The following is a 27562-nucleotide window of genomic DNA, read 5'->3' as shown; positions in this document are numbered from 1 at the left end:
AGAGGGAAGGCAGGGGGGGGAGGAGGGCTGGGCTGAGGGGGGGAGGGGCAGGACCGAGCTGCCCACCCACGGTGCCGACGCCTCCTGTCCCTCCGGGCTCACCCCATTCATCTCAATCACATCTGTGTGCCAGTTCTTGGTTTCTACAGTTTGTGGATCCAGCTGCAGAGAAAGAAAGAGAACATGAGTGAGAGAGAGATGACAGCTCAGAGACCAAGCCAGCGTTCTGCCTGCTGGTCTGCAACTGCTCAGAGGTTGGCTAAAAGTCAGGAAGACAGGATTGGGGGCTGATGCTTATCTTAACATCAGCCCTTCCTAGAGAAGGGCTCCCCCGACTCTGGGAAGGAGGTGGGCCGCGTTCTCAGGCACATTCAGCCGTCACATCTCATTCACTCCTGACCCCACCCTAGGAGATGCGTATTATCACCCCACTTCATGGATGGCAGACACCAAGGCCCATAAACTGAAAGCAGCTTGCTCAGCTGCCTGAATCAGAGTCGACAGGAAGGGATTTAGCCCCTGCACATTGGAAGGGTGTGGGAGGTGGTCCCATGTGGACATGAAGAGCCCTGGGTCTCAATCCCACTTCTGGGTTTTTTTTTGTCTTTTTAGGGCCTCACCCACTGCACATGGAGGTTCCCAGGCTAGGTGTTGAATCAGAACCACAGTTGCCAGCCTACACCACAGCCACAGCAACACAGGATCTGAGCTGCGTCTGCAACATACATCACAGCTCGGGGCAACGCTGGATCTTTAACCCACTGAGCGAGGCCAGGGATTGAACCCGCAACCTCATGGTTTCCAGTCAGATTTGTTTCCGCTGCGCCACAACAGGAACTCTGCATAAACTAATTTTGAAAAACAGTGCACGCCTTTGCACATTTTTAAGTGAACATCTGAGTATTTCCAGAGCAAATTTAAATAGCTGCAGAGAATATAATTTCCAGAATAACGTAAATATTTACATCTTAAAATAAAACTGTGACGTCATTCTTTTAAATGTATTCAGTGGAATCCAAATACCATAGGGACTGGAGACCAGCCATCATCCATTTAAAAAATACATAAACGAGTTCTTCTTGCCCTTGGAGAAACCCTGCAACATTTCTTTTTCTCCTTGAATTTGTGTTTTTAGTCTCTTTCTCCCAAATAATTATGTCCCACTTTGTATTTCTTTTTAAAAGTCTTTTATTCCTCCCCCATTATATTTTGCTTCAACAAAAATATCTGTATAAATGGAAACGAAAAATTTCCTTAGACCATAAGGCTCCAAATGTTCAAAGCATATTCTGGATTAGTTATGACAAAGATTAGTAGCACACAATCATAGTTAACTAACACATTACAAATTTTAAGAAATATTCAGCAGCAAAGGACCATTTTGGTGGAATTGCATCTCATGAGTAGGGCAATTTTTCTGTTTTAGTTCATGTATATATAGGAATAGTATTTTTTCTAGGGTGAAATGGGGCTTTAGCATCAGTGCTGTTTTGTTTTTTTTTGTTTTGTTTCTTTTTTGGCCACCCTGTGGCACATGGAGTTCCTGAGCCAGAGATCAGAGCCGAGCTGCAGTTGCAACCTACACCACGGCTGTGGCAATGCTGGATCCTTTCACCCACTGTGCCGGGCTGGGGATCAAACCTGTATCCTGGCGCTTCAGATGCCCCCAATCCCGCTGCACCACAGTGGGAACTCCTGGTTTGGTTTTTAAAGATGTAAAGGATGAAACATCTTGTTCCCATAACTAAGTAGATGGGGCTGAAAACACTTTTATTATAGCAATGTTTGAAATTCTTTAACCTCTTTCCTCATAATTTGCCTTAAGTTGCATATATACCTACTATCAATATTTACCTTATTTTTAATTTTTATCTACTTATTTATTGGGCCACATCCGTGGCATGTGGAAGTTCTTGGGCCAGGGATTGAACCCACGCTGCTGCAGTGACAACGCCAGCAACTTAACCAGCGATGCACGAGGGAACGCCTATTATCAGTGTTTTAAGGACCTCTCAGCTGGTCATTTTCATCACTTTTGTGGAAAGAAAGAACTGGAAACCATGTGACTTGCGAAAGGCTCTGAAATCCAGCCATTAGTCTTTTACCTTCTCAACTCCTACACCAACACACCAAGCGTCCCTCTGTTGCCACCCAGGGCCCTCCAGGGAGCCTCGGGCTCCTCAGCCGAGGGAGGGGTGGTGGTGTAAGCCCTTCTCTGGGGGCTGCTTTGCGGCAACAGCACTTACAGGAACTGGGGGTCTGCAAGCCGATTCCCTTAAGACCCTCCTGCCCTCAGACCCCAGAACATCCCTGCCCCACAGTCAGGCACTGCTGCTCTAACCGGCCCCTCACCAGAGAGGGGCTGGGCCCTGGGGCTTCTTACAGCTCGAGGTAAGTCCTTCCCACACACCAGCTGGAGGCTGGGCACACAAGCCTCCGATGGGATCTGGGGCCCAGGCACAGCTTTCAGCCGGAGGAGGGACGGAATTGAAAACAGGACGGAGGGAGATGGCATGGAGAGACCGAGCACCCCCAGCGGCACCTCCACGAACACACAAGGGAACCGAGTGGGACTCGCCAGGCTGGCAAACGCTCTGTCCCACAAGGCTTGGGGCCAAGTCCTCCTAGGCCCCTGAAACCTCCTCTGCTAAACATTGTCCAAACGCTCAGCATGGCTGTAGCACAAGCTGCTCCTTCTGTTCCTCAGTCCCTCCAGCATGCTGGGTCTTGCGCACAGGCCCCGGGAGCTGTCCCCAGCCCTGTCCTCCAGCAGTAGCGCCTGGACTGGAGAGCTCTCCCCTGCTCTTTGTGGACTGAGGCAGATGCCGCTCTGGGCACACTTTCTGGAAGGACCACCCCCTTCTAATGTGGGTCTCTCCAGGCATCCGCATAAGCCCCAGGCCAATTTGTGGTCCTGGCTCCTAGTGTCCCTCACCTGCCCAACCTCCTGCGACCCGGCCCCTCCTGGCAGCTGCTATGGACTGAGCTAGCGGTCCCTCCCTGGTCCTGGAGAGGCAGGTGGACACCGCCCAGGTAGGGAGAGTGCAGGGGTTGAGATCAGACCAATCTGTGTCCAAATGTTCGCTCTTCCACTCAACTGTGTGACTCTGGGCAAGTCACTTAACCTGGAATCTCAATTTCACACAGAGGTGTTCATACCTGCCTCACTTGTTATAAAAAAAAAAAAAAGGTAACAGCGGTCGCATTTCCTGTAAGTCTGGCACTATGACAAACGCCTTACATACAGCATCTCAATCAATCATCCTAACAAGCCTGTGAGGCGTAACCTTTCTCTCTCTCTCTCTTTTTTTTTTTTCTTTTTAGGGCCTCACCTGCAGCATATGGAAGTTCCCAGGCTAGGAGTCGAATCGGAGCTGCAGCTGCTGGCTACACCACAGCCACAGGAACATGGGATCTGAGCCGCATCTGCAACCTACACTGCAGCTTGCAGCAACGCCGGATCCTTAACCCACTGAGAGGCCAGGGACTGAACCCACATCCTCATGGACAGCATGTCTGGTTCTTAACCTGCTGAGCCACACCGGGAACTCCGAGATGTAAGCCTTTCTAGCTGCTCCCGTTCTACAGATGAGGACACCAAGCCTTAAAGAGAATAAGGACTTTGCCCAGAGCCACCCATCTAGGAAGTGAGAGCTGGGGCGCAAAATCAGGTCTCCCTGACGCACCTCTGCCAAACCTGCAAGATCCCGCATACAGCACCTAGCCTGGCATTCGCACCTCTTGGCAACAAGGCAGTGGCTGTGACTGTTACTTGTCCAGAAAGGGGACATCAGGCCTCCACAGTCTGGCGCCACAGGCCGACCTGCATGCTGGCAGGCCGCCTCCAGTCCAATTCTTTCATTCCTTCCCCCCCATCGCTTTTGTTCTGTCTTCCTGGGAGCATCTGAGACAGGACCTTGGCAAGTCCTGATGCTAAGGCCCAGTCTCCGCCCTGCTTCTTCCAGAAAAACTTCCCAGATAACTCCAGGCCTCCAGAATCTTCAGTCACCCTCTGCCTCCCTGCTGCACCAGGATCCTGTCCCCTGTACCGCCTGCCGTCCCTTCACCCTGTCGGAGGCCAGGTCTGGGTAAAGCAGCAGTCGTGTTTTACTGCCAGTCCTGCCCCCACCCTATTCCAGATGCCCTCCTGCAGGTGCAGCCCTGGTGCCCTCATGGGGTGGCGGGGAGGTGAGGGCCTGCCCCTTGGCGCCCCGACAATGAAGTGCTGTCTCCCAGGAGGCCAGCAGCCTCCAGAAACCAAGTCTATTTCAGGATGTCATTTAAATACAGCGAAGGGAGGGTGCGGAGTGGAGAGGGACATGGCACATTTTCCAGAGAGACGATGCTGTCTGAACTGCTGTAGTGATTTATAACCCTGGGAAATGTGGACTCTGCTATTTCCTGATTAGATTAGTGCTGGGGTGAAGGAGCCCCCCCCCACCCTGGGCCTGGCCAGCAGTGGACAGAACACCTGACCGCTCACCCTCCAGTCCCAGCAGAAAGGTGCCACCCCACTGCCAGAGCACCAGGTACCAGGGGACATCAGGTCACCTGAGGGAGGGAGAAAGATGGGGCTGCGGAGAGGCCCCCCACCCCACCCTGAGGGCCCCTTCTTCACCGCACAGGTAACAAAAACGCCCCACTGAAGGAGCACAGGCAAGAGACAAAGAGACGAAGAACATCCTGGAGAAAGTCATAAACGAGTGGCCTAACACAGCATCTGGGAACAGCTCAATTACACCCTCTTGCCTCTACACGGAGACCTGCTCAGGCCCTGGCTGCACCCTCAGCCCTCGCCTGAGGAGAAACAGCTGCCCTCGGGGACTGACGGCCACTAGAGAACCCCCAGGTCCCCACTGGGAGCCCTGCAGCCCCAGGTGAGGAGCCCAGATCTCAGAGAATCTGGCAGGTGCAGGGAGGCGGCGCTCTTTTGTGGGCCTCAGCAGCTTCACACGGAGGGTGGGAAATGGGCTCCCAGCCTCGTAGGGGCTGAGAGGGTGGCGGACCCAGTGCCCGGAGGGTGCCCTGAGCACCCCAGCACTCTCCAGGGGGTGGCACCGTGGCGCAGGACTGTCCTCGGGGGCCTCTCTGGAGCTCTCAGGCCTTCCTCTGGCCCCTTTCTCACCAGCCTGGGGCAGGTGAGCCCAACATTCTCTCTGGCTTGAGGGCTGTTACGGCCACCTCCAAATGCTTGGGATTTCAGAGGCTCTGGTGAGTCTGGGGACCCCTTCCCTGCTCCCCCAGGTAGGTGACAGAGACTACATTCAAGCCCAGCCCTTCTGACAGCGGCGGGCAGAGCCTCCCACAATCCCACACACCTTCTGCCACGCAGCTCGCACCAAGGTCTCCTGGCGATTTCTGCTGCTGCCCCTCCTGCGGGCGCTGCATGGCCACCTTTAAGCTACAGGGAGAGGCTGGGGAGGCCCTGTCGATGGCCGTGGGGATAACCCGTCAGGACTGGCAGCTAGCATCCCTATGGGGGAGGGCACAGAGCAGAGGCACTGTGAGTCTGGGATGTAACATGGGGGCTCCCCAGGTGACAGGGACCCAGGAAAACTGCATTCACCTGGGCCCCCAAGTCCCCACAGCCCTGTGGCACTGAGCCCCTTCAGACTGTCACTGTCACGGCACAGACCCCAGGGGTCCTGAGGCACCACCTCCTTGGGCATGACCCTTGACCTCCTGTGGCCTCCTGCCCCTCTCGGGCCCTGCTCCACGGTAGCAGTGAAAGTGCAGAATCCTCACCACTAGACCGTCAGGGAACTCTGGACCCTTTTCTTTGTTCTTTTTTTTTTTTTTTTTTAAGGGCCACAGTTGCGGCATATGGAGGCTCCCAGGCTAGGGGTTGAATCAGAGCTGAATCTGCCAGCCTAAACCACAGCAACACCAGATCTGAACTGTATCTGTGACCTACACCACAGCTCATGGCAACACTGGATCCTTAACCCACTGGGTGAGGCCAGGGATCGAACCTGCGTCCTCATGGATGCTAGTCAGATACGTTTCCGCTGCACCACGACGGGAACCTGGCCCCCACCCTTTCTCTTACTTAGCACTGCTCTACCCTTGGCCTTCTGAACCCAGGGCCTGGCCTGGGTAGTGGCATGGACTTCACCTGAGGCCCAGAGTTGTTCTGAAGGCTAAGAAAAACCAAGTGCAGTAAACTGGCACAACTCAAGTTGTCACCCCGACAGGTGAACAGGACACTGACTAGAAGGCAGAGGTGTCTCACCGTGCTTTGGGGACCCTGCCAGAGGCTGAGCGCTGGGCCGTGGCGACCAGGCCGTCTGACGGGGGTGCACTTCCTGGGGCTCCCTGGGCAGCGGCCACGGTGGCGGTCCTGGCTGGCCTTCCCCTGCCCTCCCCCAAGTGCTCCACATGCTCTGGGTGGGGTCCCCTAGAGGCGCCAAAGCCAGCCTGTCATTGGGGCCGACCACAGGCGTGAGAGGCATGGTCGGGCTGGCAGCAGGGGGAACAAACAGGGCGCTGCCAAGAGTCCTGGAGGAGTCTGTCAACGTGGCCGCCTGAGAGATGCTCACAGAGGGGCAGGGCAGAGTGGAGGGAGCAGTGGTGGCCTGTGACCTGGCTTCTAGCTCAGGCGTACAGGCCCAGGAAACTCACTGTCTTGCCAGAGGCCGACACCCCTCACCCTCCTAAGGCCAAGGGAGCTCTGTCCCTCCGGCCTCGCTCTGCGGGGTCAGGCACCCTCTCCAGGACAGTCCCGAGACAGGCAACAGACTTGTGCGGACGGTGCCACCACTTGGCCCCAGCTTGCTTCCCCTCCCCCTGGCGCGCTGAACCTCCCAGGCCCACATATGGAAAGGGTTTAGCAGCTCTGAAGGAGGCTTTTATGGAAGCCAGGTTAGTGCCGCCCTGCAGCAGCCCCTGTGACCTGCCTTCTCCGCTCTGCATTCCAGGCTTCGGCCTGCCCTGCGCCTGCCACCCCCTGGGCCTCAGGCCGGCACAGCTGCAGACAGCTCAGAGGGGGCACATCACCCCAGGCCCAGGGTGGCCGCCCTCCGCTGCCTGCCCTGCCTGAGGCCTCCTTCACCCTGGAACCAGGTCTCAAACCAAGAGCCAGGAAGCTGCCCTGCCCCAGCTCAGGGCCACCAGCCAACAGGCGCAGGGCCACTCTGGGGCAAACGAGCCGGTCAGCGCGAACGCAACGCAGAGGCAGCCCCAGCGGCCCCGTCCCTGCAGGGCAGGGGACCTCAGAGGCCAGAACCGGGTTCCGACCAGGCAGTTCCATGCTGCCGCTGTGGGAAGGCCAAGGCCCGTCAGGACCACGGTGGCCTCGGCCAGCTCCCTGTGGCCATGCAGTGCTGCGGTGAGAATTGTGACAATCCTTCGCTGAAGCTGACTTCATCCTGCCTGCCCAGGCCAGGAACGCTGTCTGGGCACAGAGCCTGCTGGTGAGGACGAGAGGCACGGCCACCCCGCGGTCTGAGCCGCTCCGAAGGGCCTCTCATGGACTCTTCCCAGGCCCCAGTGCCCGGTTCTCACGTTCTCTGGATGTCATGAAAAGCAACTGGCAGGCCCCTTTCTGTGCACCGCTGGCTAGGCTGGGTTCCACACCCCCGAAAGCTCCCCACCCAGGGCACGCAGCCCCGACCCCAGTGGGCTCCACGATTACCCAGACAAGCAAGAAATAGCCACAGACCCGAGCAGGCCCTGGGCCTCCGCCCTGGCAAAGGGCATGAGGTCCAAGAGCACTTCCTGTGCTAAGCCATTCATGTGACCTGATCTGTGTCCCTCTGAGCCTAATAGCACCTCGTGGTTTGTCACCTAACTAAGAATGATGCCTGATACTCAGGTACATGCTCAAAACACACCAGCATCACTAAAACTGGCCTTAGATTAAAAGCTGAACTCCTTGTCAGGGCCTGCAAGGCCACTGGCCAGTCCATCCAAGGTCATTTCCTGCGCTCCACGTGGGCTCTGTCTGCCTCCAAACATAGCATGGTCACTCAGGCTCCAGGCTTTTCATCTCTGTCTGGAATGCGCTGTCCTGGATCTTTCAAGAATCCTTCTTGTCATTTAAATCTTAGTTCAGAATTATCTCCTCAAGCAAGGCCTCTCCCTGTACTTTACTTTTGAGTGTGTTACCTAATTTCATCTGCCTTTCAGTCCTTGTCCAGCATGAAATGGTCTTATTTATAATCTGACTCCTCTATGGATGGAAAGCTCCATGAGAGCAAGGACCCTGTGCCTGGGCCGCCTCTGGAATGTGCAGCACATGCAGATGCCCCGTCAACATTCAGAGACCAAACGAACGAATTGGGACATGGAGGACGGAGAAAGCAATGCCTTCCTGCCAGGGCTCCTTCAGGCCAAGGATCAGGAAGCCCCGCATTCCTGCTCGCTGTTCTCCTGTGTTCAGTGAGAGGCTGAACACATTTCCTGAACACATGGCCCAGGGGCAGCCCTGGGACCTCTCCCACCCAGACCTTCCCAGTGTGTTGAGAGTTTGAGGCTTAAGCACAGGAATCTTGAGACACGGCCAAAATCGTCACATGAACTGGATCTAAGAGATCATCCTGTTCGGCTCCTTCATTATTACACCGATGCCAAAGAACCACAGAAGTGGAGAGATTTGCCCAAGGTCACACAGCAAGTGAGGACAGCAGACTCAGGATTAGAAAAATGAGGCCTCTTGCCTCCCAGCTCGGTGCCCTTCCCTCTCTGGCATCCTAGGCTGCACCAGCCTGAGGGGGAGGAGGCCAGAGCACGGAGGGGGCATGTGGGCTGATGGGAAGGGGAGCTGTGGCTGCCCTGCTCTGGCTGTGCCCACTGCCCAGGAGAGAGATGGTTCCAGCTTCTGGCTCAGGCATGAGTTCCACTCTCTTCAGTCAAAGCACAATCAGGAGAGTCACCTTGGCACCACAGGGCCCTCCCAGCCTCTCGGCAGAATCCCCCCTGGCAGCTCTAGGCCCCCCTTCGGAGACCAACGACAATGGCACCTTAGTCTAAGGCCCACTGGGACGCAGGAATGACCCTGGCTTTCTCCCAGGGACTGGGCAGGCAGGTTCCAGGCATGGGGATGTGTGTTCCTTTGGGCGCTAGGGAGCTGTCAGAATACAAACACCCCTCCCACCGGCAGCGTGGCTGCACAGGGAGAAGGAAGCCAAAAGAGCACCTGCTTCAGCTCCCAGCCACCTGGGCAGAGGGCAGGCCTTTCCAGATGTGTGCGCCTGGACCAGTGCCTGGCAACTCCCGCAAAGCAGCATCTGCAGAAGTTTCTGGGCTCTTTCCTCCTGCGGCCTCACTGCCTCTGCACAGTCCCGCACCACGGAAGCTGGGGCAGCACTGGTCTCTTGGGAGCTCTTCTGACGGGCAGGCTCAGCTCCCCCTGCTCTGGGGCCACCCAAAAGCTGGGGCACCAAGCCTAGCACGGCGGCCTGGCCAAGCCACCCGTGGCCACAGAGATACTGGAGGGCCGGTGCCTCTTTTAACCTCCTCAGGCACCAAGAAACAGCCACTTGCCAAGTTCAGTTAGCGCACGGCTTACTCCCTTTGGATCTGTGACCCTCTCTCAAAGAGTGTACAGTTTGTGCAGGTGTGGCTCCGGGCCTGGGTGGGACTCAAAGTCTCCTGCTTGGTGGAATCAAACAGGCCTCTCGGGAGCCGGTTTAGTGGAGAAGCATGAGCGCTGGGGGCCAGGAGACCACCTGGAAGACCACCTGCCCCAGAGTAAGGTCCTCTCCCTCTGGAGAGTGTGCCAGTGCTGAGGGGGGCACAGTGGCTGCAGGAGCACGGGGAGGGAGAGCTCCACAGCCCCCTTCCAAGCCTCTAGCCTGGTCACTGCTCTGGCCCACAGAGGCCAGAAGGAAATGTGCTGGCTGCGGGGTCCCCACCCTGTAGGGACAGGTGCTGCTGTCCCTTTCCTAGAGGCGAGGGGTTGCTCTACGGGTGTGAACAGGCACGTGAAAGGTGAAGACAGGAGGCAGGTCCTTTCACTCCAGTAATAAGGTGGCAGGGGGGTGGGGGTGGGGCAGGGCACAGCGGTGGGCAGCCAGGGTGGAGGTCTGGTGGCTCAGGTTTCAAGATCTAGATGCTCTGAGCTAGATTACAAAGTAAATGAGCCCAAGACGTCTCTCTATACCCCAGCACCCTTGTCCCCTCAAGGCCTAAAACAGCCAGTGAAGGGCTGACGCGTACATGGTTTGGGTACCTGGTCCCACCTGTTCGGAAGAACCATCAAGTTAAATGACAGACTTGGGGAGGGGCTGGGAGCGGTCCTGTGGTTGCAATGAAGATGACAAAGAAAGCAACCCTCCTAAACACTAAGCTTCTCCAGACAAGTGGTCCCAAGAGGGCTCCCCATCTGTCCTTCCTTGGGTAGCACCTGTGACCTTCCCTAGAAGGAGGGGAGCAAACCCCGTCACAGAACAGGCAGGCTGTTCTGCGGCTCAGCAGGAAACATCTCGGTTCCCCTTGCCCAGTTCTAGCTTCTTGAGAGACGCTCCTTGGAGGGGGGGAATTCTCAGGCCCACAGAGCAGCCCCTTGAAGCAGAAGCCCGGTCGTCAGGAACCGCCCTCAACTCTCCCCCACTCCCCTGAAGCCTCAGGTTCAGCCTGAGTCCCACCTCTGGCCAGTATCTGGCCTGGTCTAGGTTAAGACGTCTTCACCTTGGCGGCAGGGTGACAGTAGAGGCGTGGATGACACATCCCGCCCCCACCCCTAAAGCTTTTGGCCTGGCTTCTGCCTCCCGGGGCTCCTCCTAGCCTCTCTGGCTCAAGCGACCCCATTAAAACCTTTGGACACTTTTGGGGGGAGAGGAGGAGATTCTTCTTTCAGCCCTTTTCTCTCCATAGTACAACCTAAAGATCTAGGAACAGGCAGGATGGGAGGAGGAGCAGGCACTGAGCCTGGTCCCCTTGACTGTGATTTAAAGCCAAAAAGGAAAAAAAAAAAGGAAAAGGAAAGCAGAAATGTGAAGTTAAATGCTGAGAGCACTGGCAGAACCCACAAACGAAAATGCCACGTGTCTCCTCTGCAAAATGCTTGCAACAAAACGCTGACTGCCAAGCCGGAGGCTGGAGCGAGGCTTCAGTCCCGGGACTCTCCCGGGGACAAGCACAAGCCCAACCACAGCCCCCCACGGAGGACCCAAAGGACAGCCTGTGAGTGGTCTGCGCCTCCCCTCTGCCAGCAACGGCAGACTCCTGAGACCAGAGGCTTTTTCCATTCAAGCAGCTTCTCCTGCCCCTGCACAGGGCCCCCAGATGAGTGACGTGCAGCCCCCTCCAGCCTTTCACGAAGCTTTAGTTAAATGGGAGCAGGAGGGCCACAGGTGTCTCGGCGCGTAGAGCCTGGAATCCCTGTGGCGAAGTTACATGAGGAGTTAATGAGGCGACCTCTCCTGCCAGACCGGGCAGTACCTGGCACCCTTCCCCCACCCACCTAAGCTGTTGCCTGATCCCAGCCTCCTCGTCTGGCAGCGAGCCTGCCGCACTGAAAAAAATAGGTTAATGCAGATGGAGAAAGAGGGGAGGTGGGCAGTGGGTCTGGCTCCACATGCCTACCGGCTCACCCACCAGCCCAGGCACAGCTGGGTGCATGAAAGTCCCTCTGTCACCCATGATGTCTGTGACACCAACATGCTTTGTCACACAGCAGGGGCTAGGGGACTGAATCACCTGCCACACAGAGCATCTCAGCAACAGAGCCACCCTGCAGTTGCACTGACGCCAATCAGCTCAGCAGCCCGCGCCTGGCTGGCCCGCCACCCTTGTCCAGAGAGTGCCATCAGACACAGAGCTGGCAGATACCACCAGAGGCAAAGCTGACAAAAGAATTTCTGAAGTGACTTCTTGGTTTTGTTAGTCACTCATGCACAGGAAAAGAACCGAAAGTCTGGGAGTTTCAGGGTTTAAAAACTGACCTCTGCCCCACCCCTGCCACCTGCCACCCACCACCATTACCGTGCAAAGGGACAGGTAAACCCGAAGGACTCTGGCTGGCTCTGGGCCAGGAACCTGGTAGGTCACTTTCTTGCCCACCTCCAGGTCTGGAAATGGACAATGAGCTTTGGGCTGGTGGCTGCTGGCCTCAGCAGCGGCTAGGAGTGGGGGGAGAGCAGGCAAGGGATGGCTCCGTGCTGCCGCCACAGACAGCTGTCTCAGCAGAGGGGCTCTGGGAGCAGCTGAGGCCAGCAGGGCTCTGCTAGTCTGGTCCCTAGAGAGGCTGAAGGTGACACAAGGGCCAATGCAGGACAGCTCAAGTTGCTGCCCTGCCCAGCACTTTCCAGGGCTGATGTCACCTCTGGGAAGTCAAGCCCACTGGCAGAAGATAAAACTAGAAAAGGAGCCAGTGGCCCCAAGATCGCTTCCTCTTGGCAGGTGTGTGGAGGGCCTATGTGGAGAGTGCCCCTCTGAGCCGCAGCAGGACTTGCAAATCCCCTCCAGCCACACGGACTGGCCAAAGCCTCCCTCATCACTACCTGGAAACAGAGGTGCAACCAGGACAGGCACCCTGGGACACTTTGCATGGACAGCTAGTTTGGTGTACAGATATCAAGCGCTTACTGTGTGCTAGGCTCTGGCCTGGCTCTTCCTCAGACATCCGATGCCAGGGCCCAAAGCCAGCCCTACGGCAGCCTGCCCAGCTGCAGGACAGTCAGCTTCTATCTCAGAGTTTCATCCCCACCCAGGTCTGGGGCAGCAGGCCGGACAGGCAGTCCGCCCTGGCACAGCTTGGTCTGAGCTGCCCGCTGGCTCAGGAAACCCCTGGCACACTGATGGAGTTGCCTGGTGCCTGGCTGGCCCTGGGCCATCTGGCCTCTGGGTGGTCCCTGAAGAGGCAACCTCTAGCCCCCAGACTCAGCACCACCACCTCCCCACAACCCCTACAAAGAAACTTCATGTGGCGGTGGCCACTGGAGGTCCCTCAGCAAAGGAGCTGTTAACAGAGACCATTGGCCGCATCGGGCGGGCCTGGGCTGGGCGCTAGAGGGGAAACTGAGACCCAGGGGACACGCCTCTGCTCACGGTCCTGCCCGTAGAGACATCCTCTCCCACAAGAGACACCCTCCTCTTTCTGAGACAGGGACAGATGCAGAGGAAGCAGCCGAGGTCGGGGGTGGGGTGGCATTAATCATCAAATTAAGGCCCACAGCCTACCCCAGCCTCTGTCCTAGAACCCCACCAGCAGGCGGCAGGAGGTGCAAAGAGCTCTGAAGAAGGCTGGCAGCCCCCGTCCCCCTCAGCCCTCTGGGCCACCCCCTCCGGCCCCCACGGGCACCTTTTGGCGGAGGAGCTTGCTGCGCACGCGGCCCCAGAGCCTCGCGCCGGTGTTGGGGGGCCGCTTGCTCCCCGGCTCCTCCAGCGGATCGAGGCAGCAGCGCTCCAGGGGCTCGCACATCGCCTGCAGGCTGCAGTTGCAGTCGGGCTGAGGCAGGACGTCGGTCATGCCGGCGGCAGCGGCGGCGCCGGCTCCCCGGCCCCTGCCTGCGGGGCCAGCTCAGCTCCGGGACGCGGGGAGGAGGGTGGGTGCAGACGCGGGCGCAGCCGAGCTGCCCGGAATGTCACTCTTGGAGCCGGGCAGGACAGCGCATGGTGCGGGGCTCTGCTTTCTCCTCCCTCCGCGTCCTTCTTGCCCGAGACCGCCGAGGGAGCAGCACCGGCTGGCTGGTCCCCGCCGGGCTAGCGGGATGCCAGCCCAGAGCCGCGCAGCGCCCGCCCGCCCGCCCGCCCGCGGCAGCCGGGGAGCCCCCGCCCCCACCGGAGGAAGTGACTCAAAGGAGGCGCTGGAGGCTGCCCCCTCCAAACACCCACCTCCGGCTTTTAACTCTTGGCGGGCTGGCCCTCCTTCCAGCCCTTACTAAATAAAGTTTGACAAGCAGCGAAACCGGCCAGTCCCTTCCCCGCTAGAGCCCTGGTTAACCCCTTCCCCACCAGAGGGCTCCTTGGGGCTGGGGTGTCTGAGGGAGGCTAGGGGAGGCCAGAGGGGGTCCGGAGGGGTCCCGGCTCAGGGGCAGGAGCTGCACCCCACCATCCACAGCTGCCCTTGTCCGGTGCTGCCGTGGAGTTTTGCTTCCCCTACCCCCAACTCCTGCCCAGACACCTCCCTTGATGCCAGCTCAGTGACAGGGCCGGACCGCGTGGGGCAGCCCCCTGGGCTTTAGCAGATGGGGAGGGAGGGACTCCACCACTTCAGGCCCTCTCCAGGGACAGGAGCAAAAGCCTAGCCGGACACTGGTCACAGATGCCCAGCATCTGTACTCCTCCCACGGCCACTGTTAACCACAGCCCCCCGGCCGCCACCGGAAAAGCCAAAGAAGGTGCGGCAGAGGACATGCACTGACAAGGGGCGGTCAGCTACCCGGGGCTGGGCGCCTGGGGCTAGAGAAGGAAGAACTTGTTCTCCACCCTCAAGGTGATGAATGTTCATTTAGCAAGATAACAACACAGCTCAGAGTCTGGTGTTTGTAGAACAGAGAAAGAAAGGCCTGAACCCAGGTGGCTGGGGTCCACACGTAGGCACCGGGACATCCCACCCCGCAGAGCTTGGCATGGGGGTGGGGGTGGGGAACCAGTATTTTTGAAGTGCCAACCACGAGCCGGGTCCACGCAAAGGGCGTTCAAATACCCACTCGCATTGGAAGCCTCACTTCAATGAGACTTCTGTGATGGTGTTACCACCCCCATTTTAGAGCTGTGAGGACGGGGCGGGGGGGCGGGGAGGTGATGGTCTCGCCTGAAGTCACAGAACAGCAGCCGGTGAGCTTCCTCCAAAGGCCCTGGTGCTCACCACCACTGGTCTCACTGAAGTGTGGCTGGTTCTCTGGATTCAGGGAAAAGAGCTGGGTCAGGGCCCCAGGGCAGGTGGGATGGGGCCCAGAAGCAGCCCGTGGCATCAGGAATGCTCCCGCCAGATCTCAACCAGCACACTGGTCTTGGGGTTTAACATCACAGCCCTTGGTGCTTTTGGAGGAAGGGCGGGCTTCACCGCAGAGGTAGCCAAGACCTGGTCATAGCAAGAGAGGCCTGTCACTTGAGTTTACTATGTGACAGGTACCACACTAACCCTCATGAGCTAACTCACTCACTTCAACCTCAGGAAATACATCCTAGCACCCCCGTTTTCCATTTGAGGAATCTAAGGGTACAGAGAAATCAAAACTGCTTTCCCAGTAACCTCTGAGGGGGAGGGGAAGAGACCCACGGAGGCAGGGACATGTCTGAAAGCCGCTTACCCAAGATGGGGCTGGGCCGGGCCATGAACAGAGGTCTGGCCATGCCCTCTCCACAGTGATATCCCAGTGTGGTCCTGCACTGCCTTCTCCCTGGCTGTTGGAGGCAGGGTCCTGGGACTCTGCTGGGCTCGAGTGGTCCCTGCAGGGTGCTGGGCCAGCCTCATCTCCTCCAGGGCTCCACACTTCACACCCGCTTCTGCATAGCCCAGACAGGCCTGGGTTGCCAAGCCTGCCCAGAGCCTCCTCATACCTGAGCCAAAGTGGACCAAAGCCACTGCAGCTGAAGGGGATGGAGTCAAAACCGCTTTTCCAGTAACACCTGAAGGGGAGGGGAAGAGACCCACTGAGGCAGGGACACATCTGTGTGCCCTGCCCAGATGGGGCCTGAGCCACCCTTCTTGGCCCCCCACCTTACCTGCTCTCCCAGGGCACCTGGGTGCCCCCTCTGGAGAGTCTTCCTCCAGCCTCGTGAGGGGCCGGCAGCTTCCTCCCCCAGCTGCACAAAACCCATCTCCCCCAAGAGGCCTTCACCTCTTCATCCCTGTCACTTCATTCAAGAGGCACTGACTGCGGGCCTGGCTATGTGCCTGGCCCTGGAAAGGGGCTGAAGAATCACAAAGATGAATCAAAAGCCCATGCTTGGCTAAGCTGACAGCCCAAGAAGAGGAGAGGAGAGGAGAGGAAGGCTTAAACACCTCTTACCAGAAAGCAGAAGAGCAATCGTGTGGCTGGCATATGCCAAATGTGCACCTACCACACGTCATACCCAGATGGACAGCCTCATCTTTGCCCTCCAAAAACTCAGTCTTGAGCCATAAGAACACCACAGATCAAATGCCATGAAAATTGAGAGGGAGAGAAAATTTCTAGCCAGAGGGAATCAAGGAAGGCTCTCTGGAGAAGGTGGGGAGGTTGGCATGGGCCAGAAGAGCTGTAGAAAAAGGTCACCCTCCCCAGCTTTGCTCCGCATCCCTCAGCTACCGTGCAAGTGCTGGTTGTGTAACCAGCTGGTAAGGTGCCATTATAATTGCTGACTACGTTCACCCGCTGCAGACACATGGTCCATGCTGGGCACTGCCAGCTGTGAACTTCAGAGCTGGCCCCTCGCTGGCTTTCTAAGGTTCTCTGCCCTGTATCTGGGTCACATGCCACAGGGTACAGTTTGGGGGATGCTAGGTAAGGTGTGTCCCCCCTCCGGCTGTGTGGGAGAAGGGGGACACTGCAGATCCTGTTCCCAAAGCTCTACACTTGTCTATCTCAGGAACCCCAGGCTCAACACTTGTCTGGGTAAAGCCAGCTCTGATTGGATGAAAGATAGCCAACTGGTCTCCATGGTGACATAAGCGCCTTAGCAGATGGGTAGCTGTTCGGAGGCTCTTCCCTTAAGATGCTCATCTTCCCTTCCTCCCTGCGGGCTGGGGGCTCTCTCTAGGGACAGTACAGATTTGCCTTCTCTTCCCCAAACCTGACTCACTCCTTCCTGGAAGCAGTGGTCTAGAAGCAGGCTGCAGGGGGGCGTTGAGGGGCTGTGCAAGACTAATGGTCCTAGCAAGTTCCTTAAAAACAGCCATCTGAGTTCTGGTCCCTCCAGCCCAGAGACCCTTCCTCAGCTTCGCTGGATGGGGTGGGCTCAGGCTGTCCTGGCCACCCAGGAAGTAAGCGCACCCCTCCCCCTCTGTCCATCCCAGCACACCTGGCAGGGCTGGCCTCTGAGGACGTGCGAGGGCCCCGTCTGGGTAAACAGAGCCTGGGTGGGAAGACCCACACGAACAGATGTCGCTGCCTTTGGAATTAAAAACATTCCTGCAGACTGTCCCATCCTCCCTCGTCCCCTCCGCAGGCTCTCTGCCAGAGGAACAAGAGGGGCTCTCCATGGGGGGATGGGCAGCAGGACCCTGGGGTATACCCAGGGAGCAGCATACACCTGGGCTGGCGGGGACCAGCCACCCAGCATGACTGTGACTGAGGCAACATCAGGCTAAAGTGATTAGCAGTGTCATCGCTGAAGGGAAAAAAAGGTCAGCGGGGAATATATGCAGCCCGAGCTGTGTGGGTGGGAGAGGCGGGGACTGCCACTGGTGCTGCCTTGGTGACAGCTGGGGGTGGGGACAGCTTCCAGACAAATCCTCCAGCCCGCGCCCACGAGGAGAAAGGCTCTTTCTCAGAAACTTGGGATGTTGCTGTTACTTCTCTGAAATAACCCGCTTTGCCCCACTGGAGCGACTTTCGTCTTCCCGTCAGACCTGACTAGAACCCTGGTGCCCTGTGCTTCAGCCTAATGACTCTAAGGCAGGAAAGGGGGTTTCTGAGCAGCCAGCTAGACCCGGGCCACAGGCACCCCAGCAAGGACAGCCTGGGGGGGGGAGGGGGAGAGCCCCACGGGCCACCCAGAGAGGGGGAAGGAGAGGACCAGGAGGGACATGGTCAGGGGACAGCCCCAGGGGACAGCAGCGTGGTGGCCGCGAGCAGACAGGGTGTGGGGCTGGGGGTGCTGCAGAAAGGAAACCCACGGTGGTTCCTGCCCAGAGACAGGCACTGCACCCAGGCTGGGAGAGAACCAGAGGGGTGGGCAGTGTGGGTAGTGCAGGGGAGCCTGGGGCCCGCGCAGAGGAGCTCAAGTTGGCGGGGAGGTTGGCACATTCCAGGGAACTTAAGAAAGGAGGGGTGGGAGAGTCCCCTTATGACGACCGGCTCTAGAGTCCCTGCCTTTCTGCTGTGTGTGCTCACCTTGTTCTGTCCCCCTCCTACCCACACTGTGGGCTGGAAGGGCAGAGATCGTCAGAGAACCAGAAAGCGAGACCCGTTTACAGTCTTCCATCAACACTTTTTTAGGGCCACACTCATGGTGTATGGGGGTTCCCAGGCTAGGGGTCTAATTGGAGCTGTAGCTGCCACAGCAACGCGGGATCCGAGCCGCGTCTATGACCTACACCACAGCTTACAGCAACGCTGGATCCTTAAGCCACTGAGTGAGGCCAGGGATCGAACCTGCAACCTCATGGTTCCTAGTTCATCAACCACTGTGCCACGATGGGAACTCCTTCCATCCACACTTTCTTTCTTTTTTTTTTTTTCTGTCTTTTTGTCTTTTCTAGGGCCGCTCCCGCAGCATATGGAGGTTCCCAGGCTAGGGGTCGAATCGGAGCTGTAGCTGCTGGCCTACGCCACAGCAACTGGGGATCCAAGCCGTGTCTGCGACCTACACCACAGTTCACGGCAATGCTGGATCCTTAACCCACTGAGCAAGGTCAGAGACTGAACCCGCAACCTCATGGTTCTTAGTCAGATTCGTTAACCACTGCGCCACGATGGGAACTCCTATCCACACTTTCTGAGCATCCGCTATGTTCTAGGCCTGTGGCCTGGGGACAAGAACACTTTGCTTAAAGTCACCACGTAGCCAATGGCAGAGAGGAACCTCGAGACTACATTTTCATTCATTTACTCATTCATTCATTCCTGACTAGACACCCGCCACAGGCCAGTCAGGGAGCACCTGAACAGGTCTCCGCTCACTCTGAGCTGTGACACTCCAAACTGAGCCCTGGCCACCCCACCACTGACCTGCCCTCCAAGGAGATATGTATCAGCAACTGGAGATTCTTGCAGGTGATCCAGGCCAGGACTCCTGGGTCTGGGCCCTGCTGCTAAAAGCTGTGCACAGGGTTGCAGGTCTCTAAGCCCTGAAGCTTCAACTCTGCAGATAAGTGGCTACTGGTGGCTTTCGATGGCTACCCAGGGCAGGGCTGGGGAGCAGCTTCCGGGATGGGCTGAGGGTTCAAGGTGTGCATGCTGCTGGGACGGAGGCAACCGGGATGAAAAGGTAGTTGCTGTGCAGCCCAACCTGGTTGGCTCAAGGTGGACTGCGACCCTCCCACCTCCCAGCGCCTGGCCAAGCCGCGGCACAGCACAAAGCACGCTGTTCCCCACACGGCCTCGCTCTCCACTCTGCCTGGCCACCCCAGGCTGGTGTCTCAGGGGTACGTGGTGGTTCTAGGTGGGCTGGAGAGGCCGAGACAGCCACAGAGCTTATCTGCTGCAGAACCATCCCGGTGGTACCCCAGCAACCCTTTGTGATTCTCATGGCACATTTGGTCACAGAAAAGGGTGGAAAATCCACTTGAGCCTCTGGGAACATCTTGCTTGTCTCAACCAAAACCACCAGGGACAGAGTAGGCAGAGCACGCCCACCACACATAGGTCTGTTCCTTCCCACACAAGTCAAGGACCTAACTCAGGGCCAGACTGACACCCAGACCCCCTTGGCGGCTTGTCTGCTCTTGCTTCCAGGTCGAGGGAGGTGAAGGAGGCCGTGTGGGGTGGGGTCAGGGGTGGGCAGAGCCCTCCAGGGGCCTCCCAGGCCACAACCTGAGAACACAGCAGCCTCAGGCAGGAGGGCTTGAAAGGAGGTCAGGGTCTGTGGAGCCACCTGCTTTGTTCTCTTTCCCTAAAATCAAGCAACTCTTTTCCACCCAACTTGAGCTCCAAAGCGACGGAAGAAAGCTCCTAGGAGTCAGGGAACCCGTGTGAATCCTGCCTGGTCACCGTGGACTCCTTTCGCAACCACCTCCTTTCTCTAGTCCTGGTATCCACACCTAGCCAACAGCTTGGACCAGACAAGTGGTCATCAATGAATTGTTTTCAAGCAGAGGAAACGCCCACCCCTTTCTTTCTAAATGAAACCTGATGCCAAAGTCTCCCCAGCCAGCTCAGAGCAGAAGCAGGGAGCAGAGGCCTCTGGCTGAAGGGCGGCTATGGGACCCCACCTACTCCCATGGCTTCTGTCCACCCTCTCTGCCTTGGGGGCACTTCAGCCACCCCCCCACCCCAAATGCCCCAGCCCCGCAGACTGGTCCTCCTTTCAAGGGGCTGGGCCCAGAGCAGTTCTGATGGACAGTCCCCATGACAACAGCTATTCCTCTAGAGCACAGCCACTGGCCGCAGCTCCTCCCCGCTCCGGAGGGGCAGGTGGGTGTGGAAGAGGGAGATTAGGGGCTTTTTAAGGAAACTTCCAGGTCAGAGTCCTGGATCTGAAACTCACTGTCTTATCTCTACTTTTCTCTCTGGCTGGGGAAAACTGTGGGCCTCTGATGTGCTGCTGGGCCTCCCCTTGGTGGCCTTACAACAGGATAACACTTATCTCACCCAGTCAGTCAGGCTGGTGTTTCCTGGGTCACCTTGGCCCCAAAGCCAGTGCAGGTCGGCTCTTGCTTCCAAGGGTGTGAGCGGGCGGCGCCCAGCCTTCCCCATCCCATCCCACAGGAAGCAGGCCACCCTGGGGTAGGACCCTCACTGAGAGCCACCACTGCCCACAAAGCTCGTGCCTCAGCCAGGCTGGGCTGGGTGAGGGAGGCCGGCAGAGCCCGCCTGAGGTGTCTACTCAGCATTCATGCCAGCCTCAGCCCTCACTCAGGGCGTCCCTCGTGATTCCTCGACTAAAATCTTTGCTCAGATTTTGAATAAATTGAAAAGCGGGACCATCCTAGGAGGATGAAGTCAGTGCCTCCCCCTGCGGGGAGGTCAGCGGGTCCTGGGAGCAAGAAGTATGCAGGTACCGTCACCTCCAAGGACTCATCTGCTACTCACACGGGTTCCAGTGGAAGCACTGGGAGAGGTCTCCTCGCTAATTGGTGGGGGGGGGGGGTGCAGGTGGGCTGCGATCAAACACGGATCTTGTTTCTGAGCCCCAGTCTCAGGGCCGGGAGAGTCCCTCTTTTGGTCCGTTCAGAGGTGGGATGTCCTTAGGGCCTGAAGGATCAGCTCCCAGGGTCCTCCCAGGATCCCTCCTATGGGCGTCTGTGCATGTCTCTCCCCCCTCGCAGGGGGGCACAGGCTCCACACCTGCCTGCCAGGGGGGCATCCTGCACAGGGCAGGGGAGAGGAGCCTCTGTCTGCTTCCTACCCAACACTTCCTGTCTCCAGAACCCGCTGGACTGAGCCCAGGCCCCCACGCCAGGAAGAGCTGGGTGATGGAGGCTGAGCAGCAAGTTAGAGAAAGTCTTCGGACAGCAGGGCGGGCCCTCCTCTCCCTTGGGATCCTGCCCCTGGTTTCCCCACATCCCACTGCGCACTCCTCTCTCCAACTATAACTGAGCCCTGAAGAAGGCAGCAGGGGAGGCCGCGGACAACGAGTGGGTCTGAAAGAGGTGGGGTGGGCGGGGCCAACACGGGCTCTAGTCACCTGGGGCCTGGAAGGAGGGGGTGTCACGTGGGGGTAGCAGAGGCAGTACAGGTGTGCTCCCCAGTCCCTGCCCACATGCCACTGGGCTGCCACAGCGGTGACGATGGCAGCAAAGGGAAGAGCCCCATGTGGACCTGGTGAGAGCAGCAGGCAGCGCGGACGTAAACATGAACTCTAGAGGCCGGTGCTTCCCCTGGACCACATACCCAGCCCGGCTGCGGGCGGGGGCAGGGGTGGGGTGCCTCTCCCAGGGGAGAGGCTGGAAAGCCACACGGCATGGCCACTGCGGTGTCCCAGGGCATGGAGCTGCCTAGGGCTGTGAGGTGCCAGGCTAGCGGTTAGAGGCTGAAATGAAAGGGAAAAGCTCTCTGGCCAGCCCCAGAGACCGAGGTTTTCTCACAGCCACGCCCCCATGCCAGTTAAACCCAGTCACTCCCAGGGGCCAGGGCCTGGCTATGGTCAGAGTGACTTGGGAGGATGCCTGGAAGAAGGTGTCAAGGATCCACAGTAATGCCCCTCTGTCATTTCAGCCAGGGAGGGGCCTGGGCACCTCCTGGCACCAGCCATGAGGAACCAGAGCAGCAGGGGCTCAAGGTCAACCAGGACAGCACCCCAGAGCCCAAGTTTCAAGGCAATAAAGCTGGCACACCTGACTCTCAGGCAGAGTCAAATGGGGGCAAGAGATCCCTCAGGGGTCAGAGGGAGGGACCTGGGGTCGGGGAGCCCTTGACTCCTGCCCTAGCAGGCTCCTGCCCTAGCAGGCTCCTGCCCCTAGCAGGCTCCTGCCCTAGCAGGCTCCTGCCCCTAGCAGGCTCCTGCCCCTAGCAGGCTCCTGCCCCATGCTCACTCCAAATTCCCTCCTGCTCTGCAAAGTAACTGAAACCAGGAGCGGCTCCTGCCGACAATGGCCCCTTGTTCCCAGCTCCTCACTGGCTCCACACCCTGGGCCTGACCACACCAGGCCAAGTGGAGCACAGCTCTGAGGGCGACGAACCTGAAGCTGCTCGGCCTGGGGGGCACAGCACGGAAACCTCAGGATGGCAGGCAGTGGGGGCCCCAACCCTGACCTCTCACCCACTCTGAGGTCAGTTCACCAAAGCCACTGTGACTCCACCGGCATAAGAAAACAGATGTGGCCTCAGCCACCCTAAGGCCCAAACACAGGAGACCCTGGCCCACTTGTCGCCTAGCCTTTGGGAGGGGGGTGCTTGACAAGCCACAGCCAGAATCCCTGCAGGGAGGCGGAGGACAGTGGTCTTGGACCTGCCAGCCTCATAACTAGACAAGGACCGACTGCGCCAAGCCCTGTGCCGAGGGCCTCACGGACTTTCCCACTCAGTTCCCTTTACAGCGGACCTTGCGGATAAGGAACCCGGGGCTCAGAGAGGGAAAGTCACTTACTGTCTTCTCCCGACTGGTGAAGAGAGAAAGCCGGACTGGAGCCCAGATCTGTCTGACCTCAAAGCCCCCTCGACACTGACTAAATGATCACAGTTCTCTTCTGTACGTACTCTTTACTGCGGGGGCAGGTCCTGTTCCTTCTCTGCACCCACGGCACAGGGCCCGCCACTGAGAGGGAGCTCAACAAACAGAAATGTGTGAAAAAACTCGCACAAGCGTGCATGTGCATGGACCAGCCCTTTAAGGGACATTTCATCCTTTGAGACTCACAAAAAGCCCACAAGGAAGGCAGAGTGGGAAGAATTATCCCCATTTAACAGATGAAGAAACGGAGGCCGCCGGAGGTCAAAGGACCAGATACAGAACCTCAGCCCAGTCTTCTCCCTACAGCGTCAGGGTAAGTGCACACCCCTCTCAAGCTCTCCAAACTGCTGACCGAGGGGGAGGGCTAACGAGTTAGGAAGGGAGGGCCAAGGAGACAGGGCTGCCCAACCTGAGGGACAGAGAGCTGCTGGGGCAACTGTCTCCTTCAACTAGAAGAGGCTAAAGGGGGGTTCCCGTTGTGGCTCAGTGGTAACAAATCCGACTAGCATCCATGAGGATGCGGGTTTCATCCTTGGCCTCGATCAGTGGGTTAAGGATCTGGCACTGCTGTGAGCTGTGGGGTAGGTTGCAGACGCAGCTCAGATCTGGCATTGCTGTGGCCGTGGTGTAGGCCGGTAGCTGTAGCCCCGATTAGACCTCTAGCCTGGGAACCTCCATATGCCGCGGGTACGGCCCTAAAAAGACAAAAGATAAAAAAAAAAAAAAAAAAAGACAGTCTAAGACGGCAACAACCCAAATGTCCACTGATGAGACTCGTGGTTGCCGAGGGGGATGGATGGGGAACTTGGGGTTAACAGATGCAGACTATTGCCTTTGGAACGGATAAGCAATGAGATCCTGCTGTGTAGCACTGGAAACTATATCTAGTCACTTATGATGGAGCATGATAATGCGAGGAAAAAAGAATCTATACACGTATGTCTAACTGGGCCATCATGCTGTACAGTAAAAAAAACTGACAGAACACTGTAAACCAGTTATGATGGAAAAAATAAAAATTATATACATATGAAAAAAACAAATGCCCATTGCTGAATGAATGGGTAAGCAAAACGCAGTCTGTACATATAACATGATTTGGCCTTAAAAGGAAGGAATTTCTGACACACGCTGCTATAGCACATAGATGGACCCTAAAGACACTTGGCTAAGTGAGGTACGCCAGTCACCCAAGGACAAATGCTTGTAGGAGTCCGCTCACACGAGGCAGCTAGAATCATCAGATTCATAGACAGTAGGATGCTGGTTGCCAGGGGTGGGAAGGAGGAATGGAAATTTACTGTTTAACGGCTATGGAGCTTTTTTTTTTTTTTTTTTGGTCTTTTCTAGGGCCGCTCCCAAGGCACATGGAGATTCCCAGGCCAGGGGTCCAATCGGAGCTGTAGCCGCCGGCCTACGCCAGAGCCACGGCAACTCGGGATCCGAGCCGCGTCTGCAACCTACACCACAGCCCACGGCAACGCCGGATCGTCGACCCACTGAGCAAGGCCAGGGATCAAACCCACAACCTCATGGTTCCTAGTTGGATTCGCTAACCACTGCGCCACGACGGGAACTCTGGCTATGGAGCTTCTGTTTGGGAAGATGAAAAGCTCTGGAGATGGATGGTAGTGACGGCTGCACAACAAGGTGAATGTACTTAGTTAATGCCTTCAAACTGGACACCTAAAAATTATTAAAACTGGAAATTTCACAGCACATGTGTTTTACCACAGTGGAACAAAAAAAAAGTAAGAGGGTCCAGCTATTGTCACATGGGCCCATCTGGGCTCTGAGAACACTCCCAGTCCTGAAGGCAGGGAACTGGCCTCATGACCTGCTCCTGAGCAGCATTTAGATAGCTCTGACGCCTCCCAAGCTTCCAAGTGGCCAGGTCAAGAATGTCAGAGAAATAACCCTCCTCTCCCTGTCAGACTCAGGGTCCAAGTTCCAGATGGGAAGAGGACAGAGGGCGAGGCTCCCATCAGGCCTGAATGTTGCAATGGGGGTGTGTGTGTCAGGGAGGAGTCACCACCCCAGGCATCAGGACAGCTAGAGCTTCCTTCTTGGCCTGGAACCCTGCCCCTTCTTACCCAGGGTCTTGAGCTCTTCTTTGCCCAGGGAGGGTCACCTCGGCTGGCTCACAGAAAGCGTACCTGCCTCTCACGGGGGGGTGGGGGCGGAGGGGTAGGTGGGATGAACAGAGCCCAAGATGGGGGGCTGTCCCCAAGGCCTGTGGCTGAGCCGGGGAATGGGGGAATGGGGCAGGAAGGGGATCCAAGGTCTCAGACCCCTCTCTGGTCTCAGGGAAGTGGCAAGAACTGAGCTGTGAGGTCCTGGGGGAACCCAGAAGAATGCTCCCCTCTGGCCCAGCCAGTCAACAAGCGCTGGATCCTGGGAATATGCTAATCAGCCAGTGAGTAGGTCCCAGTTGGGGACAGCACATCTGGAGCTGGGAGCAGCATGGTTGGAAATAGACTGGGATAAACATAGCAGAGTCTCCTGGGGCCACGGAGCCCAGGCAGAGGAAGGGGGGCCTCCTGGCTGAGGGGTTCCTGGGCTGGGAAGGGCTGGGGCAGCAAGGAGGCGGCAGGCGTGGCGGGGGTGGAGTGAGGGGGGCGGTCTGGATGAAGAAGCCGGGAAGGAAGGGGGGCTCCCGGCCCTGGAAGAGGAAGAGTACGCCAAGCTGGTGGGATCTTCCGCTAGATTTGCCGTGTTACAGTGACAAAGGGCAGAACCCCGAGAGTCACAGGCTGACCTCTAAGTCAGCCTCCGCCCATCCAGGAGTGTTTCCATTCACTCATGTGTCAACAGCTGACCAGGCACGACCCACCTGGGATGGCCCTGAATCGGGAGCCTTTGCTCAGCCACCGAGCCATGTGACTGGCCATTTCGCCCACTCTTTCTGGTCCCAGCTTTCCCCACCCCCAGGAGCAGGACTGGACGAAATGCCCCCCCAACCCCAGGAATCTTTCTGGCCAAAACCCTATCATCCTTCTTCTTTCATTCATTCCTCCAGCCTCCTGCCTTGCCCATAGCCCCTCTGGCTCAGGGCGGCGGGGCCTTCATTTCCCAGGACACTCCCTGTGCATTCCTGCCTCCGTGCCCTTGGCCACGAGGGCTCTTCCCCCAAATGCCCACCCCACTCCTTTCTGCTGATCTGCCTGCCCACCTTGCTAGAATAACAGAGCCTCAAAATGGCAATTAACATGCTGGCCATTCTGTAAAATGATTTTTCCGAGGCATTTTTGACAATGTGACAAAAAAGGTAATTATAAAGACCACATACCGCACTAGAAAAAAAGGGGAGGTTTGTGATAATATTACGTGAAAATAGAAAAAAAAAAAAAGACAAACTACGCACCATGACTAAAACCATAGAGAACTCTGTGGGAGAGGGCACAAAGTCAAATGACTGCTCCAGAGGAGTGGGGGTAGGGATGGTTTCCGATTATGTTTCAAGTCTCTTTATTATTATTGCGATTCTCTTTCTACTATAAACCCTGCTTTTGGAACTCAAAAAACCCAGTGCTCTCAAGTCCCTTTACTCCACCTCCTCCTAGAAGCCTCCCAAGCTCCAGCCCAGGACATCTTTCCTTGTCTGAATTCCTGCAGCACAAGTTTCCATTGTCCTGGGCAGGGGACCCACAGGAGACAGGAGAGCCGCTGGGGAGGGCAAGGTGGGCGCCGCTTCCAGCCCGGGCTCTCCTGGCCTTGGGCAGGTTACCCGACCCTTGCGTGCCTCAGCTTTCTCGTCTTTTTTTTGGTCTTTTTGTTGTTGTTGTTGTTGCTATTTCTTGGGCCGCTCCCACAGCATATGGAGGTTCCCAGGCTAGGGGTCGAATCGGAGCTGTAGCCACCGGCCTACGCCAGAGCCACGGCAACGTGGGATCCGAGCCACGTCTGCAACCTACACCACAGCTCACGGCAACGCCGGATCGTTAACCCACTGAGCAAGGGCAGGGACCGAACCCGCAACCTCATGGTTCCTAGTCGGATTCGTTAACCACTGCACCACGACGGGAACTCCCAGCTTTCTCGTCTTTAAAACTGTGACCGCTTTCCTACCCTGGAGGGTGTTGTGAAGATCCCCTGGGCAAGAGCCCCGTGCAGGGCTCACAGAAAGTTCTGATGTGACCGCCCTCCCCATCTTCCCCATCAGCATCGCTGTCACTGTCACTGTCCCGCCTTGTTCTCCAGCAGGCTGGCCTGCACTGGCATGTCTTTCCAAGCTGGCCGCAGCTTCCTCGAGGCCAGGCCCCACACCTCGGGACGGCCAGCCCATGCCAGGCATGCTGCACGAGCAGGGGAAGCCCCAGCCTGGCCCTCTCCCATGCTCACTCATTCTGCGCCTTCCAGAATCCCAGGCAGAAATGTCCCCCGCCTGGAGTGAGAGGCCTCTGGATAATGGAAGTCTTTGGCTCACCGTGGGCCGTAAAGCAGGATGCTGGGGTGGGAAGTCACCCCAGATCCTTCTCCAGGACACCAGCTGGGCAACACGCATCACCCAGGCTGCAGGCCTGGGGCACAGCGTCACAGCCCCGAGGAGCGAGCAGAGTCTGCCCCACACATTGTCAGCAGAGGCGCCGGGGCCGTGGTGTCCTCCTGCATAACACGGGGAGAGCACGGCCGTCCAGCTCCTCGCAGAGCTGTTGCAGGGGTCATGGGAGAACACTTGGGAACCAGCCTCCAAGGGTGC

General features: G+C 57.6%; 1 protein-coding gene across 5 annotated transcripts in view; it reads right to left on the bottom strand.

Annotated features, from left to right (window-relative positions):
- Positions 1-27562, bottom strand: part of ABR (ABR activator of RhoGEF and GTPase) — a 183658-nt gene that overhangs the window by 8394 nt on the left and 147702 nt on the right. For 4 of the 5 annotated variants that reach the window (XR_007131702.1, XM_047757212.1, XM_047757213.1 and 1 more), the window contains one exon: positions 103-162. Coding sequence is in view for 4 of the 5 variants with exons in the window: in XM_047757212.1 (XP_047613168.1) it covers positions 103-162 (60 nt within the window). In the remaining variant the exon portion in view is untranslated. Of the gene's footprint in view, positions 1-102; positions 163-13243; positions 13665-27562 lie in introns of those variants that run through there. The other variant, XM_047757215.1, reaches the window with a different exon arrangement.

This window comes from Phacochoerus africanus, chromosome 14, assembly GCF_016906955.1.
Source record: "Phacochoerus africanus isolate WHEZ1 chromosome 14, ROS_Pafr_v1, whole genome shotgun sequence".
Taxonomy (NCBI): Eukaryota; Metazoa; Chordata; class Mammalia; order Artiodactyla; family Suidae; genus Phacochoerus; species Phacochoerus africanus.
The sequence above is the reverse complement of the archived record's forward strand: the minus strand, read 5'-3'. Positions and strand labels throughout refer to the sequence as shown.